The following is a 17,689-nucleotide window of genomic DNA, read 5'->3' on the forward strand; positions in this document are numbered from 1 at the left end:
AGATAGATAGATAGATAGATAGATAGATAGATAGATAGATAGATAGACAGACAGACACACACTTCTCAGAGCCAGAAGGCATCACAACCCTCCTCACTCACTTGGTGCCTAATTAGAAATTATCAAAAGGTGTGAAAGTCTTCTTACAAGCAAGCCTAAGCAAGCTTCCCTTAATGGGTTCCAGGTAAGGCCTATTAATGGGCAGGGAAGATCTGAAATCCTATTAACATTACACCAGTGCTCTAGATAAACTAGACTGATGTTTGGAAGATAGAGCCATGGTCCATTACTGGGGCCATCTTTGAATCCTATCTAGTTTTTTAGGGCCCTGTCAAAGCCTGAGCTCCACTGGCATAGTTCTCAGGAACCCAGGGTAACCTCCATGCTAGGACAGAGCATCAGAGGAGGACTGTAATGGAAGTACATAGTAAAAATTCAACAACTGTTTATTGCATTAATCCATAATAGTTTATACCTAGAAGGAAGCCTAGGGATCAGTGGTCAAACTCCTTCATTTTACAGATGGGAGACCCATCACAGAATATAAGGACTGGAAGGGACCTCAGAAACCATCTAGTCTCGTACATCTATACCCAACCAAGAGATCCCTCAACAACATCATTGACAAATAAGTCTTTTCAGTCTCTGCTTTTTAAAAATTAAATTAAAATTTTTAATTGACAAAAAAGATTTTCTCATCATCCTATCTCTCTTCCCCATAAAATAGAAAACGTTTCAAATAAATACACATAGTCAAGCAAGACAAATGGCCCCATTGATCATGTATAATAGAATTCCATTATAATCATATACTACAATTTGTTTACCATTCTCCAGTTGACAGGTGTTCCCATAATTTCCAGGTCTTTGCTACTATAAAAAGCTATGAATATATTTTTATGCATGGCTCTTTTTCCTCTTTCTTTGGTCTCTTTGGAGTATAGGCCTAGAAATGGTATTGCTGAGTAAAAGGGAATGCAGACTTAAGTAACTTTGGGGGCTTAGTTCCAAATTGCTTTTTAGAATGCCAGCTTTTGTTTAAAGACCTAAAGTGAGAAGGAATTATGGGTATGCCAGTAAATGTTTAATAACCATTGTCCTGGGGGGAAAAATATGCTAGGCACACCTTCAAATTTCATTTGCATTAATATTTTCTCCATCACTTTCTCAAGTCTAAACAATTAATAAAACGATAAATCAAGTTTTGATTTGTCAGATTTTCTGATTTCTGAGGTGTAAATACACTGAACATTTAACAGTCCGTTCTCTGTGGAGACATACCCACAGACCCAGACATTTCATTCCACTTTTGGAATCAAAAGGCCCATATTTGATCCTAGTTCAGTTACTACCTTTGTGACTATGGGCCAATCACCCTCTTTTCCTCTATTTTTCTCATCTACAAAATAAGGGGCAGCTAGATGGCTCAGTGAATAGAGTACCAGGCCTGGAGTCAGGAAGGACTCATCTTCCCAGGTTCCAAACCAACCTTAGACACTTACTGGCTGTGTGACCCTGGAAAAGTCACTTAGCCCTGCTTGTCTCAGTTTCCTCATCTATAAAATGAGCTAGAGAAGGAAATGACAAGCCACTCCAATGTCTTTGGCAAGAAAACCCCAAGATGGCATCATGAAGAGTTGGGCACAACTAAACAACAAAATCCCTTTTAATTCTAAATGCCCCCACCCCATGCCACTGATCTCTAGGAAGACTCTGGTGCAGCCAGGATACTTCGTGGTGAAGATGACCCTTTTGGGAGGCCATCCTCAGGAAGATGGGTGAGGAGATATGAGCACTGCCTTCCAGACCTCCACGGCTGCCCTGTGAAAGAGGGTTAATCCTGGTCCTGTTTGCCCCAAAGGGCAGACCTGGGGGGATGAGGGGAACTTGCAGAGAATTTCAGTCCTGGGTCAGGAAAAGACTGTTAACAATTCAAGATACACAAAACCACAGGACTATTATCAGTACTGTGCGGGTCTCATTCTGCCCCTTCCCTCCCTTCCTTGCAGGCTTGTCATAAGGCCCAAGGGAGGTCATCCTTATTATTGGCAAGGCACATTATGCTCTGGGCATCATTCTTAATATCATTTTGTTATTGGGTCTTCAGATTAGAACCTATTAGTTGGGCAAGGCAGGAATCATTTCCCTCACTTGATAGATCAGGAAATTGGGACTCACTCAGAGGTAGAGTGGCAGTAACACTTTTAGAAGGATGAATTATATACAGAAAAGGGCAGACAATGTTAGAAAGCCATCTCTATGATCATCACTACCAAAATAGCCACCAATCATTCAACACTGTAAGATCTGTAAAGCCCTTTACAATTATTATCTCATCCAATTCTCACAACAGCCCTAGAAGGTAGTGCTATTATTATTATCCACATTTTACAGATGAGGAAGCTGATGCAGATCATGGTTGAATGACTTACCCAAGGTCACACAACTAGTACGCGTCAGAGGCAGGATTTAAATGCTGGTCCTTTTGACTCCAGGCCTGGTACTCTATCAGCCAAGCCACTTAGATTGACTGAAGAAGTCAGAAATGTTGACTGTTGGAGGGGGTGGTTAGAGGAGAGGAAATGATAGCCCTTTTCAAGTATTTGAAGGGCTATTGTTTAGACAAGGGTTTTGATTTATTTTTATTTGACCAGAGAGTCCAGAATTAGAGCAGTGGAGGGAAGTCACATAGAGGCAGATTTCTACTTAATATAAGGAAAAACTACCCAGCATTCAGATGTGTACACAGGTGAAATGGGCTGTCTCAGGCATTGGTGAGTCAGTGAGTCTCCAAATGAAGGCTAGATGACCACATTCTGGGGATGTCATAGAGGGAGTTTCTGTTCAGGAATGGGTGGGACTAAATGACCAATCACTGAGATGCTTTAATTCTGTAATCCTATGTATGATTTACCCAAGGTCACACATCACATATCCCTAGCAGAACTAAGAATATAAAGTCACCTCTCTTGATTTCTGTCCAGGCCCTTTCTCCATCTACCATGGATTTTCAGAGTCCATGACCATCTCCCTGAGAAAGACCAAAACTCTTCTAGCAGGCTCCCAGCTGTCCCATCTGATAACTGGAGGGGTCAGAGGAGCAGCGGCCTTGGCCCTGACCCGGACCAGCCACCTCTCCAGGGTTGGCCTGGTGCACATGGCCCAAGCAGACCCTGGGAAGGAAATGTGGGAATGCATTAGGCGCCTGAGGACAAAAAGGAGATAATAAGATCAGGCACACACAAAGGGGGTGGCTGCTGACCTGATTTAAATGCCCGGCTTGGCCTTTGTTTGAGAAACCTGATAGCAAGAGACCCCCTCCAGACCACCCCACGCCCTCCTGGGGGAGGAGGCCCCTCCATTCCCAGAAGTCTGTCTCTGGACACTGTCGTCAGTCTTGGAGTTCATTTCCTGGTTAAACAAACAGCAATTAAATAACTCAGGGAGGGCAACGCCTAGAGACACCGTCTCAGGGCTAGCCCTGGATGGCTCACGTGACCTCCCACTCAGGTCTTTTGCTGTGGGTCTAGGGAAAGACACATTAATCATGTATGGAGTCACAAAAGCAAGATCCTCTGTATACAGAAGGGAGGGAGGGACTGGGGCGTGCCCGGGAGGACCACCCAGAGCCTGCCTCTTTGGCACTGGAAGGCTTGGCAACAGATGGGCACCTTCTACTGGGGACGTGCAAAGTGACCTGTGCCAGGGTGGGAAAATAAAGCTCAGGGTCATAGCCACTCCTGAGGGGCAGGCGGGAAAAAGATGGGGCAGCCGATTTCTCTGGCAGACACCAGGCTGACTTCACATAGGTGTTCTCCCACTTTGAGAAAACATAGTATATGAACCTGCCAACTGGAGAGAAGGATCCCAAAACATCAGAGGCAGAAGAGGCCTTAGAGTAGGGGTGGCCCTGAGGCCACAGGTTCCCCACCCCTGCCTTAGAGAGAGCAGGAAAAGAGGGATAGAAGACCGCTGCCTGCTGGGCTCCTGACCAGTGGGGACACACTGAGCAAGCCACTTCCATTCTCTGCTCAGGTTTCCTTATTTGTAAGATAAGAAGCTTGGACTTGGTCATTTCTGAGGTCCCTTTCAGCTCTAGCCTATGCTACCGTTCTGACGCTCTTCTGGATAAGATCAGGTGGAAATACGCTCTCCATTCACACTGTACATCATCTTCCTCATGAGAACAGGTTCACTTTGAAAGCAGGGACCATGTTGTGCTGGATCAATGTTTGTTGACTGACTCTAAAGTTCCTTATAGAGCTAAATCTCTGATTCCGCTATAGTCCACCTTGGTCAGACCAACTCCCCTGTACTGTGTCCAGTCAGGGCACCGCTTTTTAATAATGGTCATTGAGAAGCTGGAACACAACCCAAGGATGGTGAGGAGGTGAGAGGTTTTTGTCATGTAAAGATTGATGCAACGAGCTAGAGATGATTAGCCAAGAGAAGGCTTGACCTCTGGGCTCAGTGGTCTGAGGGAACATGAAGTCTCTCCTAGGGTATGGAGGCCATAGAGGAATCTAGCCAGACTTGTTCCTCTTGGTCCCAGAGAATCAAAGTGGGAACAGTTAGGGAGTAGGATGGGGAAGGGGGAAGAAGCAGCTTTCAGCTTAATGTAGGGAAAATGCCCAACTGTTAGAGCAATCCCAATGTGGCATGGACTGCCCACTGGGTTATAGGTTCTGCTCCTAAGGTTCCATACTTAGTGGGAACAGAACCCAGAAAGTAGTGGATCCCTCCTCACTGGAGGGTTTCAGGTGAAGGTTGGAGACCATTTGTCAAAGACATTGTTGAAAGGATCATCCATCAGGAACCATTTGCAGCTGATGGACTTCAAGGTCCCCAGATCTGAAATTCTGTGAATTCCAATGATAACCTCCCTTTCCAACTTAGAAGAACATGCTGGCCTCAGTGATGATGGGCATTCATCCTCTAGAGAGAGTATTCTGAATTTGGGTGGATAATCCTTGGGGAAGAACTGAGAAACCAAGGAGTCTTCTTCCTCTGAAAACATGTCAGGCTTCCTTGGTTCTATCCTGTAGACATGTAGGTTCAGTGATGGCATCCCGCTACCCCACCTGCCAGCCCTCATTAACCTCCACTGTTTCCGCTTGTCCTGTTTTCTCTCCAACAGAAGGAAGGACAATCCCGAGCTTATGTCATCGCTCAGGAGCTGCTGTCTTCGGAGAAAGCGTGAGTGTCCCAGCGGCCAACTGGCCTTGAACTTGTAAATAAAACATCACCTCAGCCTCAGTCCAGCCCTGGCTGACTGGATGGGAATTAATGCAACTCTCTCTCCTTCCACAGATACGGGCAGGTGCTGCAACACTTAGTGCTGGTGAGTAAATCACTTTAATTACCCAAACCTAATTGCCTTTAGACTAGGCTGCATTGTAAGAAGTAGAAAAGAGGTAAGAAGACAGGGATGAATTCTATTACTACAAGGATGATGGTGGTCGAATGCTCACTGCAGCATTTCAGGAACTTCTGTCTCCTACTAAACTTAGGGTATGTTAGGGAGAAAAGTAACTTGGAACTCTTCACAGGAGAAAGCTTTCTGAGAAATGTCATTCTCTCTTTCCCTCTCCCCTAACCCACCTACCTCCCTTTGCTTCTGAGCAGGCAGCTGCATCCAGGGACCAGGTCTTTTATTCTACAAGCTTGCTAAAAGGGTTTTAACTTAGAAACATCCTTATGTGTTTGCATTGCTTCTGTCTACTTGGAAAGACTCTGAAACCGCTGGTAATACATAACTAAATAAATAAATATGAGAGAATATATGAAATCCACAACTCATAAGCTAGTTATGGAAAATTTTCTATCAAGCTCTGTTTGTCTACTTTGGTGCTTAAGGGAAAAAAGGGCGGGGATCTCCTGAAGTGACACCCTTGTTCATAGGCCCTCTGAAAAGGAGATACTTTAGCAACAGGGATTTCACCTAGATTTCAGCTTAGACTATTAACATCAGGAGACATATTGTTCCCCCCCCTTCTCTCTCTCTCTCTCTCTCTCTCTCTCTCTCTCTCTCTCTCTCTCTCTCTCTCTCTCTTTCTCTCTTTCTCTGTGTCTGTCTGTCTGTCTCCCCCCTCCCTATCTCTCCCTATCTCTTTCTGTCTCTCTGTCTCTCCTTCTCACAAAGAAGAAATTATTCTTATTTTGATGGCATTAAAAAACCCATGTCTTGGCTGCCTGTGAGGATCAGCCTCAGGGTGGACATCCAATGTGTAGGCACCATGTGCCAAAAATGGAATTCCCTGGGGAGCTACATGACCAGGCATGACCTGGAGAGGAGCTGATGCATATATGACTGAGTCAGAACAGTTGTGAATTGTCCCACTAAGTGATCAATCAAACATCAGGTAACTACTGAGTGTCCCCTGTGTGTGAAGGCCAGTGCTAAGTGCAAAGGCAGAGGAAAATGTATTTCAAAAGATCAGAGATTTAGAACTAGAAGTCATTTGGTGAAACATCTTCACACCCCCCCCCACTCAACCTCCTACAGTTTTACAGAAAAAGAAAGAGAAGCCTAGAGTTTAAGGGATTTGTCCAATGTTTTATAAGCAGTGCCTTGTGTGTGTGTGTGCACATATATCCAACCTCATCTGATCTTTACAACAACTCTGTGGGTTAGATGCTATTTTTATTCTCATTGGTTACTTGGCCCAAGGAATGATGAAGTCTTGCAGCCAATGTAGGTTTCTGAGTTGATTTAATTTTGCAGAATGATGAATTTCTGGAGTTGAGGAAATTGAGGAAAACAGCTGGGTGAGAAATAATGATTTGAGAAATGGAAATAGAGAGAGGCTAGGGGACTTGCCCAGGGTCACCTAGTAAGTATCTGAGGCGGGATTCAAGCTCTCTTCTTGATGCTAAATCAAGTACTTTGTTCCACTACGTCAACTAGCTAGGTCAAGCTCAGCTAAGTAGAGGGGCTAGGTGTTTCAAGTAGGCTGGGGAAAGGAAATACTTGAGCAAAAATTCAGAGTCTCCTTGAGAAAAAGGATGTTTTGTTCTTGCCTTTGTATCCCCAACACCTAGCACACAGTAGGTCCTTAATAAATATTTGTTGAATTGACTTGAATGTGCTTAGAGGTCAGGGAGAGCTTGGCTCTGAGCTGAGTTGTGAGAGGTCAGTTTGGAAGCGTAACTTGGGGCATACTGTGCAGGACCCTGGGTAAGGAGACCCCACTTTCTCCTGTGTTCAGTGACCCAAAGGATTGCTCCCTGGATTAGGAGAGTCACTGGATGAGGAGTTAAGGGGGAAGGGGCTGCTCCCTGCTGACCACCTTGCTCTGATTCCTTCACAAGACAGCCTTCTGGTGCCACTCCCCAGAATCCATTACTCTGAAAGTCACACACCTAGCAGCTCTGATACAAGACTTGGCTTTACCCAGTTGGCCAGAGGGGTTGTTCAAGCCTCCCATGAAAAGCCCCTTATTATTCTCAACCTGTCCAATGCACTCTCATGACTTAGAAATATGCAATATAAATATGTTTTGGTGATTTCTGTGACTGAATGGGAAGTCCCTAAGCTTCCTGCCAGTGGGTACGCTGGTCTTTCTAAAAGGTAGATACAAGAAAACCTTAAAGACCTTTGTAAAGGACTTCTACTTAGTCTAAGCCCCTCATTTATAGTGGAGAGAATGGAGTCACAGCAAGCAGAAGTGACTCACCGAAAGTCACACAGGTCATGAGAAACAGAGCCCGGCTTTGAAGCCGGCTCCTCCAACCTTCAAAACCAGCACTCATTACACAGAAGCACCACTCTGCCTGTAGCAGCCAAACCCAGGAACAGGGAAGTCACAAGCCTTGATATGGCCTGGGTTTGAGGGATAACAAGATGCATTCCTTGCTTAGAAAACCCTCTCCTGCCAGCTGTCTAAAGTCTCCCACCTTTAATCACTCCTTCTGGTGAATGCACTAAAGCAATTATACTATTTAGGACAGGTAGTCCATGAAGTATTAGCACCAATTAACCCCTTCTGGAGAGGCAGTCCATCACCTGGCAGAGTCCTGGGGGAATGGGAAACAGGATGGAGAGAAAGAATAGGTCATATCTAGGGAGGGGAAAGTTGGAAAAGATGGAGTGTTGGGCTATAGTAAGAAAGACCTGAGTTCAAATTCTGTCTCTGATGCCTTCTACCTATGTGACCATCCACAACTTGTGGGGTTTTTTGTATCTTTCAAGGCTTTACTTTCCTCATTAATAAAATAAGGGGGCTGCAATATATCATAGGATCATAGACCTAGACATATAAAGAACCTCCTCATTTTACAAATGAGGAAACTGAGGCTGTCAGGGTCACACGTGGTCAATCTCTAAGCTCCCTTCCCACTCTAAATCTTGGAGCTGGATTCTGGAAGACCTGAGTTCAAATCCTGCCTCAGAGGCTTCCTAAGTCATTGAACCTCTCTCAGCCTCAGTTTTCTTATCTATAAAATGGAAATAATAGCAGCACTTTTCTCACAGGGTTGTTGTAAGGATCAAATGAGATATGTGTGCTTTGCAAACCTTAAATAAATGCTAAATTATTGTTGATATTATTATTGTTATCATTAAATTTGTATTCCTCTGATCCAGTGAGGACAGGACTGGGTACAGTGCCAAGATGGGAGCCTGAGCAGTCATGGGAACCTCAGAGTGGAAATTTAGAAAGGTAGACGGGGAGCCCTGGAAAAAAGCCTCTTGATTATTTTACCCAAGCCCAGGCCTACTAATGATGACTTCTCATCCCTCCTGGGCTTTGTTCTTAAAGCATTTTACAAGAAAGATTTGGAGTGGCATGGGAGGGAGGAGAAGGGTGAGGAGAAGGAGAAGGAGGACGAGGAGGGAGAGGGGAAGGGGGAGGAGGGGGAGGAGGGGGAGGAGGAGGGAGAGGGCTGGAGAAGAGAAACAAAGCCAGGTTTCCAAAAGTGCAGGGAGAGAGGGAGGCCTGGAGTCCAGGCACTTGTTTATCGCGGCGCAGGAGTTTGATTTGGCTGTGGAAGTGGTGCTAATGCAATTGAAGAGGATGTGAGAGTTGGAAGGCCTTTGTTATTAGTGCATTCTAAGATGCTGATGGATTTACACATTTATTTATCTCAATTGGTGTGTAATCTTCATTCTCCGGCACATTCTTCCCTTCCTCCTCCAGCCAGTCAGCTGGGATGCTGAGAAACAGATTCCAGCACCGCCACCACCCCCCATTCTCCCCAAGATAAAATCAGTCCACCAACAAGTAATTACAGGAGGGCCTCCCATGTGCCTGTGCCCAGGCCCAGCCCCGGTGCTCCCTGCCGGGGGGAGGGAGGAGAGAAGAGAGGAAGGGAGGGATTCTAGAGAGAGTACACACAGCCCTTAGCCAGAGGAGTGCAGGAGAATAGCAATAACTCACAATAATCATTCACATTTCTATAATGCTTTTAGCGTTACAAAGAGCTTTCCTCCCAAGGACCCCAGGAGGGAGTTCTTGTATTTATTATCTGAATTTTATAGAAAAGAGACACGAGGATCAAAGGCATTAAATGACTTCCACACAGCTAGTAAGTGTCAGAAGCAGGATTTGAACCCCGTGGAGCTCATGTTCCAAGAGTGGGCTGGTAAATATTTAACAATACAGCCAGTTTTTTCCAAAAAAATTAAACTTTTCAGTTTAGTCTGAATTATTAAAATTTTCTGCATTGCTCTAGATGATCAATAAGACAATATGCCAGTCCCCGATGTGTAGTTTTCAAGGAGTAAATTCTCATGCTGAAAGTTGAACAATCAGCTCTCTTGAGCCTATGTGAGCTGGCTCAAACCCATCCCTGTTACTTAGAGTGGAGTAAGTTCATCACTGATGAAAGTGATACAGAAAGAAGATTGGTCCATTGGCACATAGGCCCATTAGCAGAGAGGGAAGCCTAAAGATAAGGAAACCACAGGATCACAAGCCTGCACTTGAAAAGTTCCTTAAGTGCCATCTAGTCCAACCCTTCCCTTTTACAGATGAGAAAAATGAGGTTAAATGAATGGATGGATGAGTACCCCCAAAACAAAAGCATTTGCTATGTGCCAAGCATACACACAAGTGAGTTCAGCCACAAGGTACAGAGAAAGGCCCAAGAATCTGGAGGGCATAGGAGCAGGGCCAATGGCAAGGCCTGGAAGCCTTTACGAACCAGTGAGAGAGAGGGCAGTGAGTAATTCCTAGTGGTCTTCCATCTTTCTTAAGGTTTGTGACTTTCAGTTCATCAAAGCAACATGAACAAACACATCCTTTTTCCTACTCTACTGCTCCAATAGGGTGTATCAGCAAGCACCCCAGCGTCCCCAGGGTGGCTGCCAACACAGGTTCTTGGATCTGCTTTGTTAAAGGAAAGCAACTCAAAATGGGTTAACAAGCTTACTTTAATCAGTCAAATATGTATCATTTACCTAGTTTAGGGGAAAAAGGTCAGCACCCCGAACCTCAGAGTATACAGACAGAATTATCAAGACAGAGAAACAGATCAAGTAGACAGGTTTCCAAACTGTCCAACCATTACATCCATACCAAATCAACATCTGGGTTTTTCAAAGCCGGGGGGCTCTCAACAACGGCTTCCCAGAGTCTCATCTGATCAAATCATAGAACACTTCTCAAAGTGAGCCCCAAAATAAAGCCTCAAATCAAGGTTTATATAGCCTGTTCCTGGCTCAGAGAATGTAACAACCTTCTAGACCCACTGGCCAATCAAAAAGTATCTACTGAAAAACAAGCCTCCCACCCCAGGCTCCAGGTGTACTTTAGCCTAGGGGTAGGGAAGATCTTAAAAATTTACATTCTCATTACATAGGGTGTGAGGCATCCACAGTCATACAGGTAATAAGAAACCAAGTTAGGATTTGAACCCAGGTCCTCTGACTTCAAAACCAACATTTCTTCCAAAACGCCAGATGGCCTTTAAATCCAAGGGACATCTGCTAATTCTCAGCATTAGGATCACTGCCAAACAGATGCCTCACCTTTTCCAAGATAGAACTCTAGCATCCAGGCCCAGCAGCTAGTGTAGGTGGGAGGAGTGGCCTGGATTGGATATCATTCATCTATCTTCCCATGACTCAGGTTTGGCGTACACTACAAAAGCCATAGAGCCTGGTCCACAAAGTCCATCAGCCCAGTCAGCATCAGAGTGCTGGGTTTTTGCCAGCCTTGGGCTGCAGCTCTTGCTGTGTGATCATGAATGGATCACTTAAACCTTTCTAAATCTGTTCTTCCTTCTAAAATGAGGAAAATGTAGATTCATTTGGGATATTTTAAAGGGGCTTCTAATTCAAGTATCATTTGGGCTCAGTGGTCTTCTGTCTTGGAGAAACAGTCTGTGGTCACTTTTTAAGATACCTGGATGGAGGAATGAAAGATTATGTTTGCTCCAGCCCTTCCTGAATCTAAGGAGAAGTTTTGAGTTATATCTATGTGTTTTTTGGGTTGAGTCTTTAAACCATGGGTTTGCTTCCACATTCCTGGGCCCCCTCCTGGATTTGGGAAGATATTGGGGATAATTAGAATTTCCAAGGGCATTCAGCTAAATTCAACAAATAGGTACAGGGTATTGGGAATTGGGTATTGGGCAATTAGGTGGTACAGTGGATAGAATGCTGGTCCTGAAGTCAGGAAAACTTATCTTCCTGAGTTCAAATTTGACCTCAGGCACTTACTGGCTGTGTGACCCTGGGCAAGTCACTTAACCCTGTTTGTCTCAGTTCCCTCAGCTGTAAAATGAGCTGGAGAAGGAAATGGCAAACCACTGGGGTATCTCTGCTAAAGAAAACTGCAAATGGGGTCACAAAGACTCAGACATGACTGAAATGACTGAACAACAACAAATTGGGAATGGAGGTAGGAGGAAGAAAAAGGGAGGAGTGGACTGTTATTTCAGCAAAACCAGATTTGAACTAAATGGCAAAGAGGATGCTTTTTTTTTTGCACCTTCCACCTCCCTTTATAGCTCCCTCTCCCCACCACCCCCAGTCAGGTAATTACCATGTGCCCAATTCCCATAGAGCCTTGTTCTTCTATTAAAATTCCTCTATGAAAATGTCAGCTGATAAATTAAAGGCTTAAGTGGTGACCCCTCTCATGTGCATTTGTATTTTCCTGGGGGACTACGGATCAGGAGGGAATATATTATACCCAAAGGAATGAATCTTTAATGGTGGAATTTAAGGCACTCTGATATGGTAGTAGTAGGAAATACGGTTTTATTTAGTGCCTGTTGTGTGCCTTATTAATGTTATCTCATCTGATCTTCACACAACCCTTTAGAGGTGGGTGCTATTATTATCCCAATTTTATAGTTGAGGGAACTAAGGCAAACAGAAATTAAGTGACTTGCCCAGAGTCATACTGCTAGTACATGTATGAGGCTGGGTTTGAACTAAGGTCTTCCTGACTTCAGGCCAAACACTCTGTCCACTCACTGGACCACCTAACTGCATCTTAGGGGCAGAGATGCTTGGGTACCTTGTCTGGTGCTCCTCAAATTAAACCACCAAGTCAGCCATTTGTAAGTAAGGCTGTCTCTGTACCCCTTCCCCATGTCTTATACCCAGATTTGAAGGGGTGGGGAACCTGTGGCCTTGAGTCCACATGTGGCCTTCTAGGTCCTTGGGTGTAGACTTTTGACCGAGTCCAAATTTTACAGAACAAATCCTTTTATTAAGTGGATTTATTCTGTGAAGTTTGGATTCAGTCAAAGCCGCAGGATCCCCACCCCTGGATCCCCCACATCTATGAGAATGGAGAAGGAAGATCCAAGCACACAACTATCTCAGCTTGTCACGGCACCATACTGCCTGTCTCATCGGGCACCAAACCCTATGCCCAGCCTCCAAGATTGGCCTCAGAGGGCTACTTTGGTTAGACTTCCTTCTGTGTCTGTCACACAGTGCCTCCTTCCAAACAGCCGTGCTCCATATGTGCTAGGCGCTCACCATGTGTTAGGGATTGAGGCCAGAATACCCGAGGCTACAAGGGCACATGACAAGGCTACAAGGGCAGTGACTTGTTGAAGATCATCCCCAGGACTCATGGAGTGGGTAGATGTAGTAGAGTAATCATGAAGAAGGTCGCAGGTGAAAATTAAAGATGAGAAGCTGCTACCCAGGTCAGCTGTGCCCACTTCTCTGGACCTGTATTGTCTGTGCTCTCCTCTCTTTTATGTTTTAGAGAGACACGGTGGCAAGGGCCAGGGAGGTGGGTAAATGTGACCTTGGGCCTGCCTCCTCATTTTACAGATGAGGAAACTGAGGCCCAAAGAAGTTAAGTGACTTGCCCAAAGTCATTCAGCTAGTAAAGTATCCCATGTGAGATTTGAAACCAGCCCTTCCTGATGTGAAGTTCCAGCATCCTATTCACTGTGCCTTGAAAGGTGTGTGTAGGGGTTTGGGGGTAAACAGGTCTATCTGAAGTTCTAGGGAAGGGTGGGAAATGAGGCAGGACAGTCAGGTTAGGCAGGGCCTGATTGTAGAGGGTCTTGGGTGATAATATAAGGTGTCTGGATGTGGTTCTGCCATCCTGGTGGCACCTCCCCCCCTAGACCCTGCCATCTCAAGCTTGCCTTGTCTTTCCAGAGCTATTTTTAAAATCGGCGTTTGGTTCTTTCTCCCAAAGCTCTCTGTGACAAGGCTGGAGGTGAGAGCAGCCCCTCCCTGCCCAACTCAGGGGAATGCCCCTTTCTCCAGCCAAGGCCCTGAAGGGGTGAGGCCACCTTAAGTTCCTCCTAACGGATTATGTCTGGTCTTTTCTTAGGGTGACATTAATGGATTGATTAATGACCAGGATGATGACATTTCTGTCCACCCACTCTCTTCCGAGAGAAAAGAATAGAAACATTGTGCTAGTGTGTAGAACCATATCAATTAAGAGTTTGAAGAAAGGGGAGGGGGGCCTGGTGGATGAGAACCAGTGCAGGAAACATCTGAGCCTGGAGTGGGGTGGGAGAGGCACCTTGAAGGTTAGCCTGGGTCATCTGGGGCTGGTGAAGCAGGGGACAGATGAGAGGACCCTGGACTTGGTGCTGGAAAAGACTTTGAATGGCATCTAGTCCAGCACCTTCATTTCACAGATGAAGACCCTGAGTCTCAGAGAAGACAAGGCACTTGCATACAGTCGAAGGAATCAGAGGCAGGGTTTGATCCAGCGTCCTTACCATTGCTCCATTCGGCCTTCTCTTGAGAAAGCTAATAAGGACAGTCCTGACTAACTCGGGTTATCCGGGACAGCTCCGTGAATGAAGTGGCATTTCAGTTAGGTATTTAGAGGATGATTAAAATCAATCGATCAATAAGAGATCAATCAATAAGCATCTTATTAGCCCCTGTGTGCCAAGCACAGTGTCAGGTGAGGCAAGTATGAAGAATGAAATAATCCCTAGGATGCTAAGCATACATTTACCTTTGGGAATCACGTATACTACAAACCCTGCCTGCCAGAGAGAGAAGGGCCCTTGAGTAAGATGCATCTTATGACGCTTGGCATGTCCAGGGCTTGTGGTCTAGCAGATGGATCTCCCATATGAAATGGATTGTAAGCTCCCTGAGGGCAGGGACTGGCTTTCCCTTCTTTTTTGCATCCTCAGGACATAGCATAATGCCTGGCAAATAGTAGGCACTTAATAAACGTTTATTTATTGACTGAGTGGATTTGTCTAAAAGACCTGATTATCTAGATTTCCCCTGAGTTCTTGGTTCTTGAACCCTTCTTCTGCAGTGGGAGAAATCTGGAAAACAATCATACAAACAATAACAATGACAAAACAACAAACCTATGGCCAGACTGAGTTCCCCATGTCACGGTGAGCCGCTGTCAGAGGCCTCCAGGCAGGTCCTGTGCAGGTGGTCTGCCATTAGCCAGCAGCTATCCACTGACCTAATATAGAAAGAATACTGAATGAATAGGGAGTCAGAGGACCTGGGTTCGAATCCCAGTGTTGCTAGTTTTTACCCTTTTGACTCTGGCCAAATCACTTAACCTCCCCAGGCCTGGACTAGATGACCTCTGAGGTCCCTTCTAGGTCTGTCTAAGGCCTATAATCTAAGGCCCCTTCCAATTTTTATTGTATCATATCATATCAAGACATAACATGACGTGACGTGATGAGACATAACGTGATGTGACGTGACGTGACGTGATGGGATATATTATGGTCCCTTCCAGCTTTAACAAAGTTGTCTTCCGGTTCTGACATTCTATGATCTGATGACCCCTTTAATTCAGGACCTAGAATAATAGATTGTACTTATGCTTTAAAAAAAAAAAGCTACACACTATATAAAAACCCATTAACCTGATGGATTTCTTCTAGAAACAAAGATTTAATGGAAGGAATCTGGAATCCATCAATCAGTGGATATTTAACTGAGCACTTACAATCATTCATTTACTCAACAACCATTAAATGCTACTGTGTGTTAGGAGTTTTAAGAAATAAAAAAGATATCTTCCACAGGTTTCTATATAGGGAACTCATGTGAAGTAGGGGCCAAGGTGACCTGTAATGGCCCTTCCAAGATAACCTACTGTGTCCTAGGCATTGTGTGGGTGCAGAAGAAATACAAGACAAGGTGTCTACCCTTAAAATTGGTTCCAAGACAATGCAACCTGAAACAGAGCATTTAAAGCATGAGGCTGTGAGGGCTATAGCCTCAGCATGAGCTCTGGCCCAGACAGTGAATCAGGGAGTCTGGCTGGAGCTGGGGGTGTGAGCTGAAAGGAAGGAGAGATGAAACTGTAGAGAAAACATAGACCTAACGAGGAAGGACATTGAATGCCATGCTGAGTGGTTTGGATTTGACTGCAATGGATAGTGCAGAGGCATCAAGCAGTCTATCCTGGCTCCTGGTCTGGTCTGATCCTTCCTGGAAAGGTGACTCAAGGGTTTGGACTGTCCTCCCTTCCCCCCCTCCACCCCATACCTCCCCCTCCCCACCAGGTGACATACTCCAAGTCTGCTATGGGGGACTAGCATTCCAGAGCCAACAAGAACCCTTCCTCCATCTGGTATGATAGATGAACTCGGGGCTCTTGACTTGTAGCTGCAGTGTGACTTGTGAAAACCATTGCTATGATGATTACTATTATGCTTCAATTTTTAAAAATTAATCAAGATGATAACAGTTCTCCAGACCATTGGGATTAAGTCAATCCAGTAGGAATTAATTACAAGCAAGAAATAAGCTTTCAGAGCAAATCATAATAAAGTTCTTCGGGGTGTAGAAAAAATAATGGTCTGTCTCCCTTCCTTCCTCAGATCATAGATTTAGAGTTGAAAGCCCTGGAAGATTTTAGAGGTCCCTTACTCCAACCTCTTCATCTCACAGATGAGAAACTGAGGCTCAGAAAGGGAGGTGAGGGACTTACCCAAGGTCATACATACAAGATTTAGAGGTCGCCTCCTCATCTTACAGATGAGAAACTAAGGCCCAGAAAGGGAGGTGAGGGACTTGCCCAAGGTCATACAGACAAGTAAATAGCAGTCAGAATTTGAACCCAGAACCATCATACTTTCCAGTGTATCACATTTCTTGCCTTCCTTTCCCACCTGCCTTCTCCCCTCTCTTTCTTTTTCCCTTTCATTGTTTCTCCTCCTTTCTTCCTCCCCTCCTGAATTTCTTATTTCTTCCTATCCTTTTCACAGAGGATCTAAGAATTAAGATATTTAGAGGTCGTATAACCCATCCTTCTTCCCCCTGAATTTCCTCTGGGATATCCCTGTCAGGTGTCATCCACCCATCCACTGCTTCCAACGGACAGTTTTGCTCCTTTGGTCCCAATTCTGCCCTCTAAAGCCAGATAAAATAAATCTGCTCCTTCCTCCCATATCTGAGCTCCTCCAACAGAACACAAGCTTCTTGAAGGCAGACATTGGTTCATTTTGTGCCCTTGTATCCCCAGCACAGCACCTAGCCCATTGAAGGCACTTAATAAATGCTTGTTTATTCATTAGTCAATCCCTTTAAGATACTCTAACTCAATACAAGGAACATCTACCAAGTATATGGTGACTGTGAGAGCCCACATAAGCAGAAGATTATAAGAATGAGGAGAAAGGTATCTTAGAGGCCACCTAACCTCACCCCAACATTCTGCAGATAAGGAAACTGAGGCCCAGAGAGGGGAAAGACCTTGTCCAAGGTCTCCATAGGGAGTGAGCAACAGACCCATGCATCCTCTGATGCTAGAACAGGCGATGGAGCCAAGGGTCCAGGGGCTGAGGCCCCAGCCCCAACAGGCCAGGTGATGGCACACAGCCCAGTGCCCTCCAGGGGAGGCAAGCATAGAACTGGGAAATGTGTTCAAAAGGAAGTTGGGGGCCTAATTTCAGCAATCCTTAGTAGACAAGTCCCTAAGAAGGAAATGAGGAGATCTGCCAGTTGGCAACATACTATGTTGTGACAGAGAGAGGAAACTGTCCCCAGGCAGCTGGGAAAGGAGCCTGGGTTTGAAGAAGGAAGGAATGGCCCAGAGTTAAGGCCTTGTCATCTTTTGCTGCTATCCTTGTGATTGGCATGGATAGCGTGTGCACATGCGTGTGTGTGTGTGTGTTTATGTGTGAAAGAGAGAGTGTAGAAGGGAAAGAGAAGGAAAGAAAGGAAGGAAGGAAAGAAAGGAAGAAGGGAAGGAAGGAAGGAAGGAAGGAAGAAAGAAAGAAAGAAAGAAAGAAAGAAAGAAAGAAAGAAAGAAAG

The 17,689-nt window shown here is 45.1% G+C and overlaps 1 protein-coding gene across 2 annotated transcripts in view; it reads left to right on the plus strand.

Moving 5' to 3' along the window:
- Positions 1-17,689, plus strand: part of FGD5 (FYVE, RhoGEF and PH domain containing 5) — a 187,226-nt gene that overhangs the window by 118,620 nt on the left and 50,917 nt on the right. For both annotated transcript variants that reach the window (XM_069083865.1, XM_069083866.1), the window contains exons 4-5: positions 5,138-5,196; positions 5,311-5,341. In XM_069083865.1, coding sequence (XP_068939966.1) covers positions 5,138-5,196; positions 5,311-5,341 — 90 coding nt within the window. The remainder of the gene's footprint in view (positions 1-5,137; positions 5,197-5,310; positions 5,342-17,689) is intronic.

This window comes from Petaurus breviceps, unplaced genomic scaffold, assembly GCF_028583685.1.
Source record: "Petaurus breviceps papuanus isolate PSGF00001 unplaced genomic scaffold, PetGlider_PUasm1.0 174, whole genome shotgun sequence".
NCBI classification, from domain to species: Eukaryota; Metazoa; Chordata; class Mammalia; order Diprotodontia; family Petauridae; genus Petaurus; species Petaurus breviceps.